General features: G+C 36.9%; 1 protein-coding gene across 1 annotated transcript in view; it reads right to left on the bottom strand.

The window, feature by feature from the left end:
- LOC122424623 (contactin-6-like) overlaps window positions 1–18633 on the bottom strand; it is a 314935-nt gene that overhangs the window by 165491 nt on the left and 130811 nt on the right. The window contains 2 exon segments of the mRNA XM_043442644.1: window positions 5886–6061; window positions 12341–12467. Of these exon segments, the coding sequence (XP_043298579.1) occupies window positions 5886–6061; window positions 12341–12467 (303 nt within the window).

The following is an 18633-nucleotide window of genomic DNA, read 5'->3' as shown; positions in this document are numbered from 1 at the left end:
TGGGCTGTATTCCTGGATGGTTTTGTGGTGGGATGATTCAAGTTAAGGCAACTCTAATAGGCCGGAGTCTAAAATAAACTCCAAGGGAGATTTTTGAATTGCTGAACATCAGGAGGGAAGTTGCAAACACAAGCCATCAATTATCTAGACACATTTACCTACAGAGCCTCTCCCATGGATGAGTTAGGTTCTGAAAGGTGGTTCATAGTTCATTTGTTCTGAAGGTCAAAGTGGCGCTATACAATTGACTGCCAGCAGAGTTGACACAATTTTATTCTGATGTATGGTTTTGCTCTTACCTATGGAAATTCTTATGATTAGAGATTCTGGACCCAATTTGGCTGTCAATAAGATCAAATATCTTATATGTTTAGTGTCTGTCTTACTGTGGTTTCCTTAGAAGCAAAGCCTAACACAGAGGTTCAACTACATTGATTTATTGAGGAAACACTTGAAGGAGAAATGGAGGGATGGGAACTGGATAGGGCAGAGGAAGGGGCTAAGCCAAAAGGGGTCTCAGCTGTTGTTTAGCTCCAGCCTGATCCCATAGGGAGCTCTAGGGCTTGGGTTGAAGAAAAGGGGTAGCTGTGGGCATTAACAGCTGGGTTCTTTGTCCAGTAAAGGGGATTTGAACCAGCACCAATGGGATCTACCACCAGCCTATGTGAAGGTTACTGTCCTTCAGAAATGGCTTATTATTTCGACAGTGATTATGTCAGAGGTTTATTAAATAAAGAAAGCCCACTTGATCTGTGTGAGCACTGTTTGAATAGGACTGAATACCTTAATACAAAAGACATGTTTTAGAATTTGAATTTTTATTTATTTTTTTAATGGAGTATAATTGTTTTACAGTGTTGTATTGGTTTCTGCTGTAGAATCTGAACTTTTTTTACTAAAGTTACAACTGATTCTCTAACAATATACTTCCTAAAAAGTCCCAATCTCAGTGAGCCTCAGGCTTCTAATCTATAAAATGGGAATAATAGAATCATCCTCTTATGGTTATTCCACAGTTCAAGAAAGGTAATATATGTCAAACACTTAAAAGCTTTGAAAACAAGAGAACAACTGGTCTGGAGGAAGTTTTGAAATGTAAACTAGATTTTTCTATGAGTAACTGTAGCAGTCTGAAATATATGGATGTCTGGCCTATTTGGGAGAGGAAATGAAAATATCAAAAGAAGAATTAGAGTTACCATTTCCTGAGTGCCTATAAGGGACCAGGGGTTTCACATCATTACTCAGTTAATCCCTGTCACTGTCCTTTGAATACTGCTGCAATTCTCACTGTATACATTTCATAAATAAGCTTCAGTTCAGTTCAGTTCATTTCAGTCGCTCAGTTGTGTCCGACTCTTTGTGACCCCATGAGTTACAGCACACTAGGCCTCCCTGTCCATCACCAACTCCCAAAGTTTACTCAAACTCATGTCCGTCAAGTTGGTGATGCCATCCAGCCATCTCATCCTCTGTCGTTTCCTTCTCCTCCTGCCCCCAATCCCTCCCAGCATCAGGGTCTTTTCCAATGAGTCAACTCTTCGCATGAGGTGGCCAAAGTATTGGAGTTTCAGCTTCAGCATCAGTCCTTCCAATGAACACCCAGGACTGATGTCCTTTAGGATGGACTGGTTGGATCTCCTTGCAGTCCAAGGGACTCTCAAGAGTCTTCTCCAACCCCACAGTTCAAAAGCATCAGTTTTTCGGTGCTCAGCTTTCTTCACAGTTCAACTCTCACATCCATAAATGACCACTGGAAAAACCATAGACTTGACTAGATGGACCTTTGTTGGCAAAGTAATGTCTCTGCTTTTTAATATGCTATCTAGGTTGGTCATAACTTTCCTTCCAAGGAGTAAGCGTCTTTTAATTTCATGGCTGCAATCACCATCTGCAGTCATTTTGGAGCCCCAAAAAATAGTGTGACACTCTTTCCACTGATATTGTTAAAAGATGGCCTAATTTCCTGCTGCAGGATATTTTACAGAGATAGAATTTGAACTCAGGTCTGTTTGTATCAAAATTTTTAGCATGTGACCACCATTGTTATGATGTTAAGAAAGGTATAAAAGCCTTTCTTGTAAAATAGGCAATGTTGAAAATTTATGAAGATGGTGATGACAACTCAGATTAAGTTGACGGTATGGCTAGAGGTGGAATTAGTGTGTTGTGATAAGTCTATGTTTAATTTTTTAAGGAACTGTCATGCTGTCTTCCATAGTAGCTATACGATTTTACATACCCATCAGTAATGCAGAAGGGTTTCAATTTTTTAACACCTTTGCCAACACTTGTTATTCTCTGTGGATATTTTTGTTGTTGTTGTTTATTTGTTTTGCTTTTTTTTTTTTTTTTTTTGGTAATAGCCACCTTAATGAGTATGAAGCAGTGTTTTCTGGTTTTGATTTATATTTACATACTGATTAGTGATGTTTAAGATGTCTTCATAGAAAAACAAATTCTTGATTGGATAGTTCCCTTCTATTTTGTTCTCTCTTCTGCTTTCTGCCACTCCTTTCTCTGTATCTTCATTTTCTCTATCTCTCTCTCTCTCCCCTACTCTCTTTTTGGAAAAGTAACCTTATTTCTAAGGTTATGTGCAGATTTCAATGTGGATACAAATGTAATCTCTTTGGGTGAAATTTCAGAAAATCTATTTTGCAAAACTAATATCCTGTGTACCTCAAATGAGATTAGAAGAAAGAATTTGTAAATGGAGTCTTCTGGGCTGTAAGTTATTAACACCTTTTGATTCATTTTTAAGATCTTTATGCACATTTGTTCAAAATAGACCATTCAGAGTTGCGTAATAGCAGTGACAAAGCTAGAAGTGGTATTTTTCACATTTTTAAAATAAATTCTTTACTACTTGGAATGAACAACTGACTTAAGTAAGCTGGCAAGAGTACTTATGAGATCTAGGAAAGGAAAGGAGATACTTTATAGGTGATTAAAAAATGTTGGTTATTTTTAGGGTTGATTCAAGTCAGCAGAGATAAACTCAACGAAATCTCTCCATGGAAACAACAGGAAACATTTCAGGCAAGACACTGTTATAGTTACTGGACAGAAAAAGCATAATGATCTGATTCTTGTTTGTTTGTTTTTTGTTTTTTCAAGTTTAAGACTTGGAACCTAAGACTCTTTAAGTCTGCAGGAGAAATATCAGCTAATGGATGTAGACCTTCTTTCTGCATAAATAGTAATAGAAATGCTTTTAGGGAACAACAGTCATATACTTTCAACTCCCAAAAAAGAAAACTTTATGAAGAGACAGGAAAGTCAGCAAGGATAGAAGAACTGACTTTTCTGATTCATCCAAATGAAAACATAAATTTTTTTCCTTAATTTTAAATATTTTTCTTTTTCTTTTTTTAGCAAATAAAGTTTATGTTTTAACTTACAAAAACTTTTAGTTACACATTTTTAAAGCAGAAAAAAAGTAAAAAAATAATTTGGAAATTAAAAATACAAATTTTTCATTTAAAAAGGGGAACAAAGAGAAGGAAATACATGGCCATATAAAGCACAGTGCATTAACTTTCTTCATAGGTATTCAGTTATTTTCAAGAAGGGATAGAATCCATATCTCTGGAGAAACACCAGGTTTAGCAAATAAATATGCTCTATGGGATTTCCTTTACAGAAAATCAAATTTGTTAAATTTATTTTTATGCAATCTGACCATGTATATCTCCGAGGATCATCTTCTATTCAAGTGAAAAAAGAATATTATTTTGGCAGAGTCATTCAAAGTCTGTGGAGCAATTGCTTACTTCTGTAAAATAAGTCTTCATTAATATTTTGCTCGCTATTGTTTTTCCAAGTGATGGTCTTAGCTGAAATGTAGAAATCAAGTATTGTGATTATCTTTACCCTAAGTTTCAAATGGGGCTTCCCTGCTGGTTCAGACAGTAAAGAATCCACCTGCAATGCAGGAGACCTGAGTTCAATCCCTAGGTTGGGAACAGCCACCAGCATTTGTTTATATTCCACTTAGACCTGTAAAATTTTGCATTATCCTTTGTTTTCTGAAGATATAAATACATTCAGATACACTTAGCAATGTTTCTGTATGTGTATACATGTGTGTATGTGTGTATATAGAGGACCACATACATTTATGTACATGTGTGTATATTTATAATCACACGCACATATATACACACATACTTATATACATATGTGTTTATTTCTGAGTATATTTATATACATATTCAGAAACAAGGCCATTCACAGAATGGTTAACATAGGGGAGCTTTGTGTGGAGCAAGGTATCTTTGGAACACAAGACTTGCAATGAGAAACAGACCTAACTATTAATTTATATATCTGGTGGTGGTGGTGGTAGTTTGGTTGCTAAGTTGTGTCCGACTCTTGTGACACCATGTAGTGTGGGCTGCTAGACTCCTCTGTCCATGGGCTCTCCTAGGAAAGAATACTGGAATGGGTTGCCATTTCCTACTCCAAATTTATATATCTACTGATGATTAAAGTAGTTCTGTTAGGGGAAGCTCACTGATTGAAACCACCCACCCTGGCCAGACACCATAGTAACCATTTGCATAACTTGTTTTATGACAAGAGGTCCTGGTAAGGAACAGGGAACTAATAAGCCTCCACCAACTGGAAGAGTTTGGGAAGGGTCAAAATGAGACACCACATGTCCGACCACCTCCCAGAATCCTTCTCTCTGGCATTCATCTTGGCTGAACAAGGCATGCACCACCAGGAAGGACTCTTGAGTTAGAATGACTGGCTAAAGACAACCTGGAAACTAATCCCATCACCATAAAACCCAAGACTACAAGCCATGTGGCAGAGCTGTTCTCCCGGGTTCCCTTACCCTCCTGCTCTCCACCCGGGTGCCCTTTCCCAGTAAAACCTCTTGCTTTGTCAGCACATGTGTCTCCTCGGACAATTCATTTCCGAGTGTTAGACAAGAGCCCAGTTTCGGGCCCTAGAAGGGGTCCTCCTTCATAGAACAGCTCTACAAGGTGGGCTTTGGATGTATATTTTATTCTGTAAATTTCAAAATAGTTACTTTTTCAAAATAGCAGAAGCATAGACCTATTCATCAGGGTCCCAAAGAATAGCTTCTCACTCTTTGGCCCCTGGTACGTCCTCTGAGGAGGGCGTGAGTGGGAGTCGCATGGCAGAGGGGGTATAAAGGGAAAGATGTAAGGCTTCTGCTTCATCCACATCAACAAATGTAATTACTTTCAAACAAGGCTTTCCCTGGATCCAATATGAAACATTTCAGTCCCTGGAAACACTATAAGGAGCAGTATGTCTATTGTTCATCTGCTAATGTCCCCAAATGTCACCAAGGTAATTATTTGGATGACATTTATGTGACGCAGTTGGACATTGTTACAGTTAATATAAAGTCTGCCTTTGGCAACCACTTTATTTCCACCTGCATCAAACTGTAGATGCATGATCACTTTTCCTGGGGGAATGCTTGCCTCCCCCCAAAAAACATCTTTGCTTGCTTTTATTCTTGTGCCCTTCACATTAATGCCCAATGCAAAAGAAGAAGGAAAAGATTATATATATATATCTGAATCTTTATATGATATAAAGATTTATCAGATATAAATCTTTATCTGAATATGTATATCTAGAACTTTCAGAGACGTTTCTAAATATAATTCACAAACTACAATAATACTGATATTTCCTGCTTTTTTTTTTTGAAACATTCAACTATTCCCAGGAGTCTGAATTCACAAAATGCACACTGTTAAAACTTTTTACCTCCATAAATTCATATTGGCTCTCAAAGAGCATGTGATTGGCAAAGTTGGCTTTTTTCTACCATGGTTAAAATAAGAATATATTTTCAGAAACACAAAGATTATAGATTTTTCCCACAAACTTACATGCAAATTGGAGCTTTGCCTTCTGACTCAGAATTGTTCCCAGAGAATTGGTGGCCAGGCACTGGTACGTGCCAATATCTTGATCTGTGCGAGGGCTGCTGATTGCCAAACTGCCTCCATCCAACCTGTAGTGATAGCTCATGGTAAAATCAATATCTGCGCCATTTTGCTTCCACCTTCAAAGGAAAAAAAAAAATCAAATTATGCCTCCAGTAAGCAGAGTTGACCACTATTGGTTTAAACAACATACATTTGCAATTTCTGAGACTGTTAAAATAAAACAAAACATGGTTACATGTGGACACATCCTACCAGTTTCACTGAAGATAATTGTCTTCGTGAGCTCCATAATATCAATAACTAGATTATTTGAAAGAACTAATACTCTTGACAAATTACAAACTTTCACCAAAACCTGTACAAGAAGGCAACAGAACTCTTGACATAAGAAATAAAAAGTAGACATTCAGTCAATAACCCTGGCCATCCTATTCCTTTAACAACTTTTGAAATAATATATACCATACCTGAACACCCACAACTGATACTGCAAAATTGAATGTCAAAAATGATTTAGACATGAAGTCCAAGAAGAATATATTAGAATGGCACAAATAAAGCCAGCAAAGATTTTACAATGCCAATTTGAGGTTGATAACAAAACAAAAATAACCTACTTTAGAACATGATTGTCTCTGATAGTTTCTTACTTGGAAAATTAATCATGCTGAAAATATTTCAACAGTACTTAGAAATGCCAAACTAAAATTATACTTTAACAAAACAAATGCAGATTGAGAAGTTTTCATTTTAGGCTGTAAAAAATTGCTCGGCTTACCTAGTAGTCAACAACCTTTTAGAACATTAATTAAGTATCAGAAAATCCTAACAGTTATATTTATTTTCAAAGAAGTATTAGATGATTTAGAAATTACGTTTTATCATTTTAAGATGAATGAATGCCCATTTGTTATCTTTAATGGACCCACTTTCCCCAGCTTGCAACCCATTACTTCCAACAAAATAGACATTTTGAAATAAGAATATTACATATTCAAACATATACATTTTTAGGGCACTAGCTTTGAGTAGTAATATAAACCATTTAAGAAAAGAGATATATTTTAAAATATTGAGTTAAGATAATCAGTCAGAAAAACGAGTGAATGGCCTCTTCCTGTGAAATAAAGACAGTTTGTAAATATTGTTTTTTTAGGGTTTATGCGAGCTCTGCAGATTCTTCCCTTCATGCTAAGGTCATATTAAAAATAGTTTTGTGAGGGTAGCTAATTGTAAGAAAGGAATGACATTTTATAGAATTATTCGAAATGTCATTGACTTTTTTAGAATTCTGAAACATCCCATAGAAAAAGTCTGGCAAATATCTACAACAGTAGAAGAGAAATTTCCACCCTGTTAAAGATGAGAAATGATGGATATCAAATCATCCAGAGGACTTGAACCAACTCTTGTCACTTTTAAATTACTTAGCCAATTCTTGTGCCCCTCAACTTCTTTTTAATAAAAGGAAGCTGAAAGACAACAGTCAAAAACAGTACATTTCATTTGCCTGAACTATCTGCCAATTTTTTTTCCTTGAGAAATTTATTCGGTTTCTAGTTCTCAATATTAGAAGAAGAAAATGGAGAAAACTATTATTTTTTTAGGCCTATCTGAAGCCTAGAATATTCTCCTTGCCAGTGCTATAATACTGTCTTTCATAATTTGTTTACAGGGCATGGTCTTTGAACCTTTGTGTTCCCTTGCTTTTTCAATGCAAAGGATATACCACACTTAGTTTGCCAGCTCTCTTTAATTTTGAAATCAATCACTAAAATAACTGCTGTCATCATTACATGCTCCTAATTAAGCTCAGTAATTGTTTTTCAACACAAATTCAAAGTTGTTGGCTTAGCTGCAGCAAATGAATTTTTCACACTCTCCCCATAATCATTCTAATCACTATGGTACAATGATTATTAAACTGTGCATATAGATCAGGGGTTCAACTCATGGTGTGGGCTTTGTTCTAATTAATATGTTCAAATAAATTGAGAAATAGTATTAATGAATTCAGGTGATTGTCATACAAGTGTTACTGATAGAATTCCATGCCCAGGAGAATTATCTCACGATGCAAACTAGGAAATATGCTATAGAAGATTATTTTAAGCATCTGCCTTAATACCATATTAATTCCATGAAACATAATGGATTTGAACTAAAATCTTGACCTTTTTTCTGGGGAACATCCTTTACTATTAAATAGTTAAGCCCTGTGTCAAGAATATAATGGCTGGGGCTACAGTTGTTTGCTAGTCCATGATAATGTATGTGTGTGTGAGAGAGTGTTTTTTCAAAACTGAGGCTTGCTTTAGAGCTGCATGGAGTGCTGTTTCTGGACCCATTCCTAGACTTATAAAGAAGTCCAAAATCGAAACTTTTAACATCTCTCTGGGTGATTGTAATGTGCACTAAATTTAGTTCCATTGACCTCATAGAAAGAGTCCTAGACCTAGATTTGATATTCCTTTGTTGTGTATGCTTAGCCAGGTCATTTCTCCAAAAGTCATATCCATCAATTATAACGTTTGCACAATAAAAATATCCTGCTTTGTCACAGGAAGTTGTTAGTAGATCAAGGGAGGAAATGAATAAAAAGAATAGTAGGGCAGAGTAACACTCTTTGTGATTTTTACGCACAGGCCTAGAGCTTCTCCAAACTTAAGAATGTCTTTGTGACTGGAGTAGATTAAATCACAGAAAGGAAGCTTCTCCAGTGACCAGATTCAGAGGACACGTGGTGGAAATTCTCTATAACATTCAAAGAACTTTTTCTGACAGAGTGTATCCTATGTAAAAATAATTTATGTGTGTGTTGCTTCATTTCCCCAAATAAAATATATATTCTGAGCTCTGGAACTAAGCTCATCACTATATCCTTAACTTATTAAGTATAAGCAATCCTACCCAAGTACTATTTTTGGGTAACCCATTTTCCTTCCTTTAACAAAGCTGCATGGTTAGACGTTAATTTTCATGTGTTTCCTAGTCTTTGAAAGAATAGAAAGTGGTCTCTTCCACTGGAAAACTTTGCCTAACATCTTTATCTTGTCTTCACTGATATTCTGTCCATCAGTGTATTGACTCCAACTGAAAGTGACTTTAGACAAGTTACTTTTAAACTGTTTCCAAAGTTCTGCTTTCAATATTGCTTATTTTCTCTTATGAGACTTCATTTTCTAAAGGGAATTTACTAAAAGGAATAAAAAACGCCTTAAAATCAACCACATCCTCACTTTGTGGATGAAGGATACAACGATAGGAGAAAGACATGATTATTCCAGGGTTATATATGTAAAGATAGAGCTGTGACTAGAAATGATAACTCTTGGTTCTAAGCCAAGGGGTTTTTAGTATGGCTTCACACTATACCCAAAGTAACATCAATGTTAAACTCTGAGTCATAGAGTGTCCATCTATTTCACACACACACACACACACACACACACACACACTCAGACACACAATCTAAAATGAATACAGTCATGAGGATTTTTTTAAAATAAATTTTAAGTTCGAAAGGGCCATATTAAAACTAAAATTCACATTTTGTTGCTAATGTGCATTGTCTGAAATACCTCTGCCCTTTGCTTTATTGTCAAGAAAACTGGGACTCAGTCTGACATTTAAGCATTAAAAACTTTTTTTCTTTCCTCATTGTCTTTTAAAAGCATCTTGAGTATTTTATACCATGATAGGAGAAATAAGCTAAACCTGGTTAAGGGGAATGGAAATAAAAAGTTAATTGCCTGTCTTTAGCCTCCTTATTTATAAGTGTTACAACAGAAGCCATTTCACAACATTGGAATTTGCAATCTCTTCATTCAGTATAGGTCTTCACAGGTAATATTAGCAAATTGTTGTGAGACCCACTGTATTATATCTTTCCATGTGTTATAAGTCAATAGAAATTTTTGTATAAGTACATGGCTAATCGACGATCTGTCTTATTAACAACAGTTTCTTATTGTATAGGGACTTACATGTTTTTCCCCTTATCTAATAACCTCTATTAATCTTTAGCAGCAATCAAGTTAGTTCTCAAAAATAAAGTTGCAACTTGAAGTATTAGGTGATCCCAAGAATATGTTAGTCACATTTTTGTATATTTAACCAAGTTTTAAGGTAAAGAACACAGCTTTTTACTTAAGGAAAACAAACCAACAACCATGAACTAGATGGACCAATTTATAAACTAAGTAATCTTCATCTGCCAGATGGACTTCATTGGTTGAGGTGTTCTAAAGATAGAAAAGCCTTAATAAAACCTAAATAATAGGACATAGTTTTCAGTTCTTCTGTTGTAAAAATAAATGCTGAGTTTTTTGACAGAATAAGAGACACAGATAAAAGTGATTTTTAACCTTGTTATATTTAAGTCATTTAGCTAGTTAATCTAGATAATTGCAAGATCAAACTAATATGTACTAAAATTATTTTTTAATGGAACATATAAATTCAGGAAAAAGCCAGTGTTTTTTTTTTGTTTGTTTGTTTGTTTTTTACCAAAATGGACTGAATTTGTTGTTTTTTGTGTGTGATGATTTGCAATACAGGAGACGTAAGAGTTGTAGGTTCAATCCCTGGATCGGGAAGATCCCCTGGAGGAGGACATGGCAATCCACTCCTGTATTCTTGCCTGGAGAATCCCATGGACAGAGGAACCTGGTGGGCTACACAGTCCATGGGGTCACAAAGAGCTGGACACAATTGAAATGACTTAGCACGCATGCACGCACTAAAAATTAAGACTTAAAAAAAAATGCTTTTAAATCCCAAAGCCACAATAGTCATTTTAATATTATTCTACTTTTTCTATATTCACACTGCATATGCAATTCTTACCAACACAATATCTTTAAGATTAACACAAGTATAATGCATATATGCATATATTTTTGTATTTGTGAAATCCACCCACAATGTGAATCAGATTCTGCCTGTACTGTAATATTCTAAGAACAGAAACACTGCAGACCTTTCTTCCTTATTATTTCAGAGGTAATATGTGAGGAACAATATATATTTTTCTAGTTGCCCAGAAGAAAAATTGCTTTTCTGCCTTAGATGGTCCATAGCTGTCTTCAACATATTTTTCTAAAACCAATTCTTTTTGGGTGATGGGATGTGTCAGTGGAGTCACAGAAATTGGTCTGATAAAAAAAGTTTCAATCTGGATTAATTCATTTTAGAGAAACATGTTCATAGTTGTGGTATATGGGGCAACTGAGGCAGTAGCCGCATATTGTGGGGAAGGGAGTACAAAATGAACTTGTGCTTTACAACCTCTTTCAAATTGGGGAAACAAATCTTTTCCTGTCCTTTCTCTTATTTTTTTTTCTCTTCCTGTATTCCTTCCTTCCCTCCCTCCTTCCTTCATTCTTTTTTCCTCCCTTCCCTTCTTTCCTTTATCTTTCATTCCTTTTCAATTCTCAGTGTCACATGGCACTGCATAGACCCAATCTCAAGAATGACTGCTCTAAGCAAATCTAACCAGTAAGTTATAAAAGCGGTTGCTGGAGGATGAGGATGGGATGATTATCACTTGGCAGGTGGCATGAGGTGATACTTTAGGGTACCAAAAATGTCTGTCTTCATTTGAGTGGCGGGCACACAGCTGTATGTGCTGTGCTGAGTCGCTCAGTCGTGTCCGACTCTTTGTGACCTCATGGACTGCAGCCCGCTAGGCTCCTCTGTCCATGGACATTCTCTAGGCAAGAATACTGGAGTGGGTTGCCATGCCCTTCTCCAACACAGCTGTATACCTATGTAAAAATTCATTGAGCTGTACACTTCAAATTAGGTCAGTTTATGGAGAAGGCAACGGCACCCCACTCCAGTACTCTTGCCTGGAAAATCCCATGGATGGAGGAGCCTGGTAGACTGCAGTCCATGGGGTCGCTAAGAGTCAGACACGACTGAGCGACTTCACTTTCACTTTTCACTCTCACGCATTGGAGAAGGAAATGGCAACCCATTCCAGTGTTCTTGCCTGGAGAATCCCAGGGACGGGGGAGCCCGGTGGGCTGCCATCTATGAGGTCGCACAGAGTCGGACACGACTAAAGTGACTTGGCAGCAGCATGGTGTGTATGGGCTTCCCTGGCAGCTCAGTGGTAAATAATCCACCTACCAATGCAAGAGACATGGGTTTAACCCCTGGGTCGGGAAGATCCCCTGGATTAGGAAATGGCAACCCACTCCAGTATCCTTGCCTGGTAAATCCTATGGACAGGGGAGCCTGGTGGACTACTATAGAGGAGTCCATGGATTCGCAAGAGTTGGACACAACTTAGCCACTAAGCAATAACAACAATAAATTATGTGTATACTTTACCCCGAAGACAAAGAAAAAAACAAAAAGTAGCATGGTGCTCAGAAGTAGAAATTTACCTATAATGGGGTGATGGGTAACCATTAGCAGCACAATTCAGAATTATTTCTGATTTTGACAAATCCAAAGGAAAAATAGCATCTTCTGGTTCCTGGGTAAAAATGGGAGGGCTCAAGCCAACATCACCTGGAAAAAGAAAAGAAAAATTACACCACGTGGAAAATGCTTGACCTTGTTTTGAATGCAAACAGTATTAGACATCAAGTAAATAGATAATTTTAAAAATATTTCATCTTGAAACAATCTCAAACATGTGGAAAGTTTCAAGAATGGTTTAAAGAATTTTCTTCCTATACCATTTAAGAGTAGCTTTGCAAACATGCCACATTATCCTAAATGAATTAGTTTCTATTTTTTATAAAGGACACAATAAAATGATCAAAATCATGGAATTGAAATTGTTTCAATGCTACTATCTAACTATCAGTCCCCTTTCTCTGTTTTTCTTGATAAAATTCTTTATAGCAAAAAGATCCAGCAGAGAATCATAGATTTCATTTATTGTTTTCTCTTTTTAGTCTCCTTGAAGGTATTAATTGAACACCTTCTGTTTTCACTTGATTTTCCTCACCTGGTAATTTCTAAAATTACAAGGCACTGATTTGGTTAGGCTTCACTCAATTTAGGCTTGTCTAAGGGACAACAGGATAGGGGTCCTCATAGAAGCTGTATGCTGAAAATATGGGTAATAAAAAGGGTCTATAAAGATTTTTTTGTTTGCTTAAAGATAATTAAAGCAGTGTAAAAACTGGCTCTTATTTTTAAAAATTATCACCATGAAAAGAAAACACTCCCCACCATCCAGAGTATACCGATCACATTGTCTTGTCTTCCTGTCCCTCCATTCCCCTCCCGCAAAGAGTGTTCCACTGTGTCTGCTGTTTAATTGTAATTAGATTCAGGAATGTTATGTGCTTCAGATCGAATCCTATCAGATGGTGCAGGACTTCTGTTTGTCTCATTTCTGCTGAAGTTAACTTTGATCACTGGTTAAGGTACTGCCTGTGAGACCTCCCCACTATGAAATTACCTCCCCCTCCCCTTATAATTAGTAAGCATTTTGTGGTTACGGACTTTGAGACAATGTAAATGTACTGTTCCTTATTGAGAATTTAATTTTTATTTATATATTTCTATCAGTATGATCTACTCTTTCACTGTGAATCCATAGGTTCTTATTTTATTAAATAAGGAATTTTTGTATTAAATAAAGTAAGTTATTTATAATTGCATAAAGGAACTTATAATTCATGACTATTTTCATACCCAAAGTTTCACTGATTTGGCCAGCAGGAGCCTATTCAAACTGGTTTCTTCATCTCTTTGACATGTGCCTGTCATTCTTTGTTCTCTTCCTTACTTTCTGGTACAAGAAAGTGTTTCAGAATCATCTTATAATTTTCCTGTTCCAGTCATCAAAGTTGCCTTTTTTTCCTAAGAAAATGTCATTCTTTTTATTAGAGAATGGTATATGGAAACCATAATCTGGATACTAAGTGTACTCATTGAGGTGTTTTTGCTCTAAGGACCTTTCAATATGTGCATGTGTGGGTGTGTGTATGTGTGTGTGTGTAGGTTTTATATATTATATGTATATGAATGCATGTAAGTATGTATATGTGTACTTTTACATACATGAATTGTTGTTTAGTTGCTAAGTCATGTCAGACTCTTTTGCAGCGTCATGGACTATAGCCTGCCAGGCTCCTCTGTCCATGGGATTTCCCAGGCAAGAGTAATGGTGTGGGTTTGGGTTGCCATGTCCTTCACCAGGGGATCTTCCCGACCCAGGGATCAACTCTATGTTTCTTGCATTGACAGGTAGATGCTTTACCACTGAGCCACCAGGGAAGCCCATACACATGCACATATATACATATAGATGGATAGATAGATAGATGCGCCTGTGTATGTATTGAGAGTCTGTGGTGATTCATAGTGGGTTTGCTCTAGGTTTGTTTGTTTGTTTTTTTCTTGTCTATATTTTTAACTTCCTATTCCAGCCGTGAGAACCCTAGTTTTCACTATTCTCAATGTATTTATGCATTTGTTCACTCTCTCTATATGTAACAACCGCCCATTACTGTCACCAGCTTCTCCCCTTTATGGAGCTCCTCCTCACTCTGTACAGATTGTGATACCTGCTGCAAGTTTTACTCCCATCCCTGCTCTGACACCCCTTGTTGAGCTGTCTCTTGCCTCCTTACCTCACTCAGGTTCTGACCCTGTGCAGGGTCTCTTTCCTGTGTGGATGCTCTCTTTCATTACACTTGACCTCTGATACTGTGCGCGTGGTCATATTCCAAAGTGGATAACTTTCACATCCTTGTGTAGGATCTAACACCTCGCACTGGACTGTCCTTTCGTTGTGGGGATTCAGTCTGTCCTTTGCTTGACTCCAGTACCAGATCGCAGGTTTCTACTTTTACCACCCCGTCTTGGCAATGGGACCCTCTTCAGGCTTCTCAGACTCTGATATTTATTGTTAGACCAGCCCACTAAGGGTGTGCCCTTGTCACCTTACTTGGGCTCTGCCACTCCACAGGGCCACTCCCACACTACCCCTTTGCCCTGCATGCCTGCCTATCTCACTCCTCTCAGTATCTAACATATGGGCTGTTACGGTGCTCATCTTCCACATTCATGTGGATGCTCACATTACCTGTCTCCACTTCAGGACATTTGCACTGAATTGTTAAGAAAGAAAAGTATGTGGGAAAGGGAGAGGAAGAGTTCAGTACTCATGGGTTAAGAGAAATTCTGTGTTTTTTTAAATGTGCAAATGAACACATAAAGCAAAAATATCATCATATTAAGATTTACTTTAAGGCCATCCAGTCCAGAACTCTACTAGTTGTACTTGAGAGTCATGTAGGAGCATGCTCATTTCCTCTGATACCTACTGCAGCTCACGATAATCTCAAATTTGGTAGATATTTTAAAGACCATTCAGGTCAGACTTCTTGGTTTGGAAAGATAATAGAACTAATGGTTTATATCATGTGCCCTTAAATCAAATGGGCTTTAGTGGATTTGCGAAATTTGCAGTATCTTCATTGATAAAATAGAATATGTATATCAGATAGTTATTTTGAGATGTGATGACATGCTACTTATAAAGCTTATCACATTGTGCCTGGTACAAGTGAATAATAGTCATCAGACTAAGAAAATTACCATCATTATTGTCATCATCATCCATATTATTATTGCACACAAGAAAACTAAAGCCCAGGAAGTTGAATCATCTTTTCTAAATTCATCATCAGCTTTGAGAGATAGAAAGAAATCAAACTTAGGCATCTTGATTTTCTCCTCACTTTTTTCACCATCCACTTAGATCCATATCTTTTTTCCAAAATATTTGCACCCAGGTATAATAAATTAAATCTGTAACTTTATCTTAAATTTGTAGTTTTATTATATTCCATTATTTCCTTAAAAGAGCAGACAGATGGGGTTTTTAATTCCAGTCTAGTTAGTTCCTGTCCTGTGAAAGTCACTCAGTTGTGCCTGACTCTTTGCAATCCCATGGATTGTAGCCTTCCAGGCTCCTCTGTTTATGGAATTCTCCAGGCCAGAATACTGGAGTGTGTAGCCATTCCCTTCTCCAGGGAATCTTCCCAACCCAGGGACTGAACCCAGGTCTCCCACATTGCAGGTGAATTCTTTACTGTCTGAGCCACCAGGGAAATGCTAGTTAGTTACAAGCTATATAATACTGGATAAGTTACTTAACTCTGAACTATAAAGTAGCAATACTAAGTTTTACGTTGTTCTGTTGCTATAAAAGTTGATTGGGAAAGAGTGAGTTAAAACAGACTTTTCTTATTCCAGTGCTTAATGAAATGAGCAAGGAATTATAAAAACGAGTAAATAACAAACAGAAATTAGCAAGGTTTGGGCCACAATACTTGTTAACTCATCTTATGACCCTTAAAGTGAGATTTCTGCTCTGAACCATCCTCTTTCCTCAGTAGGGGAAATACTAGGAAAACAGTTTGATTCAGGAGGATTTGGGGATTAGATCTTTACTAATGATATTGTTGTTCCTACTACCAATTTAAGTTAAAGTTTGTGGAATTATAAGGTGGTAGTTTCTTGCCTTTCACACTGGGTGTCATCTGCTTGTACTAGGATAATGATGTCTAAACAACTTGAAGCTGTAGATCACCTCTAATGTGGCCTATAAAATAATGGGCAATGCACAATGCACATACAAGGAAACTGACTTAAGTCCCTTATTGGATTACCTAGAATTGGCCATAAACCCTTGCTTAATATTCTGCTAGTTTAAGCCACCAGAGAGAACCAGGCTATTGGCACCCAGCATTGAGGGATATGATGCACACTGGGAAAGGCAAGCAGCCACCCTAGCGTCAATGGGCCAAATATTTGATCACATAATGCTTTCTATCGAAAGATTGATGATCAACAGGAGAAACTGTGAAATAAAATTCACATTTCATGGCAAGACAAAGCAAATTAAGAATGATTTTTCTCTCTCTCCCCTTTGGCCTCCTCTCTTTTCTGCTTGTGCACCGTGTATCTGCATTAGCATCGAGCAAACTTACTCCATCAGCAGAAATACCTGCTCAACTGTAAAGAGCAATGTTCTCCCAGCACCAACAAGACAACTGCTTAAAAGGTAGCATTCGTTCTTGATCTTGTAAGGGGCCACATGACCCACCAAAATGATGTTTAGATGTGGATTATGTAAGCTGTCAATAATGCAGCATTTGATGAGCAGCTTTCAGTCTCAAAAAGCTTGTACAACTCTACCTTGACTTCTAGGGGCAGAACAGTTCTCACAGCTTTCTGAGATGGTCTTCCCAGGTTATAATCCTCAAATTAGACTCAAATAAAATTTTCTTTTTTTTGGTTTTGTTTAAAGTATGAACAAGAAAAGGGACAAATCCCAATGCCATTGACTTACAAATAATCAAAATAAAGAAATGATAGAAAAAAACATTTGTGGAATAAGAAGGGCTTGTCCAGGCTCAGAGAGGCAAAAGGATTTTCGACTCCTTAATCTTTTCCCCACCTGTTGTGAGATTTACTGGTGAAGCAACAAAATTCTGAAAATTCTCTTGACAACCTCAAATTCTGGAGATAAGTAGATTTGTACATACATGCATTGTTATTATTTAGTCGCTAGGTCATGTCTGACTCTGTAGGACCCCATGTACTGTAGCCTGCCAGGCTCCTCTGTCCATGGGATTTCCCAGGCAAGAATACTGGAGTGGGTTGCCATTTCCTTCTCCAAGGGATCTTTTTCATCCTGAGATTGAATTCATATCTACTGCATTGGGAGGTAGATTTTTTTTTTTTTTACCACTGAGCTACCAGGGAAACCCATGTACATGCATAGGGTAATTTAATTTTTTTCTCTTATGTTTGAAGGGCTCCTTTCTCCAGCCCTTTACTCCAGGATCCTAGAGACAAAAAGTGAAGCAGAGAAGCATGTATAGTAAAGCTGACTCTATCTCACAAGCCAATAGCTTCACGCCTATATACTCACTTTGTAAAATCTCTGAAGCCCAACTGAAAAATGATGCATTTCTCCAATAAAGTGCACCTATGACTCTTCCACCAATAATCTTGCTAGAAACCATTAAAGATAATCGTAAAATAGAGAGAAGCACCCACACGGTTTAATAAAGGCTGAACTTCCCACAACCCCAGTATTCCCTCAGGGTACAAAGTGTGAGTACTCATGATATGTGAGTATCTGGCCTCCAAAATGGAACTAAGAGAAAGAAAACAAACAGGTCCCTAATATTTTGAGAAGAAAGGTTTAAAAAATCCCTCTCTGTAAGGAATAAATGAATTGTCAGTACATAGTTCCTCAAGTATGGGCATATGAAAATAAATGGAATAGTAAGTAGGAAAATACATTGCAACAATAAAAGTCAAAAATACAACATGCCAAAGATAGACAATATATCCAATGTAGCAGAAAATACAACTAAAGTAACCTTAGGAAATTTCTCAAAATTGTTTCATGCTGTAGAGTAAGAACATGAATTCAAAAAAACATAACTCAATGTCAAGATGAAAAAAAGAAACTATAGAATCAAGTAAATCAGAATGTAACTTATACATAAGAATTCCAACCCAAACAGCATTATTAAAGAACTAATAAACCAACTAAATGGGCCAGGAAAAAAACAAAACAAAACAGATACCTCCTAAAAGTCAAATTACTGACAAAGAGAAGATTAGAGATAACTGTAATGAAAAACACAGATAAAACAATTGAAGAGAAGGTAATGTATAAAAAAAGATAAAA

Source organism: Cervus canadensis, chromosome 22 (genome assembly GCF_019320065.1).
Source record: "Cervus canadensis isolate Bull #8, Minnesota chromosome 22, ASM1932006v1, whole genome shotgun sequence".
In the NCBI taxonomy this organism is placed as follows: Eukaryota; Metazoa; Chordata; class Mammalia; order Artiodactyla; family Cervidae; genus Cervus; species Cervus canadensis.
This window is presented reverse-complemented; position numbering and strand designations above follow the sequence as displayed.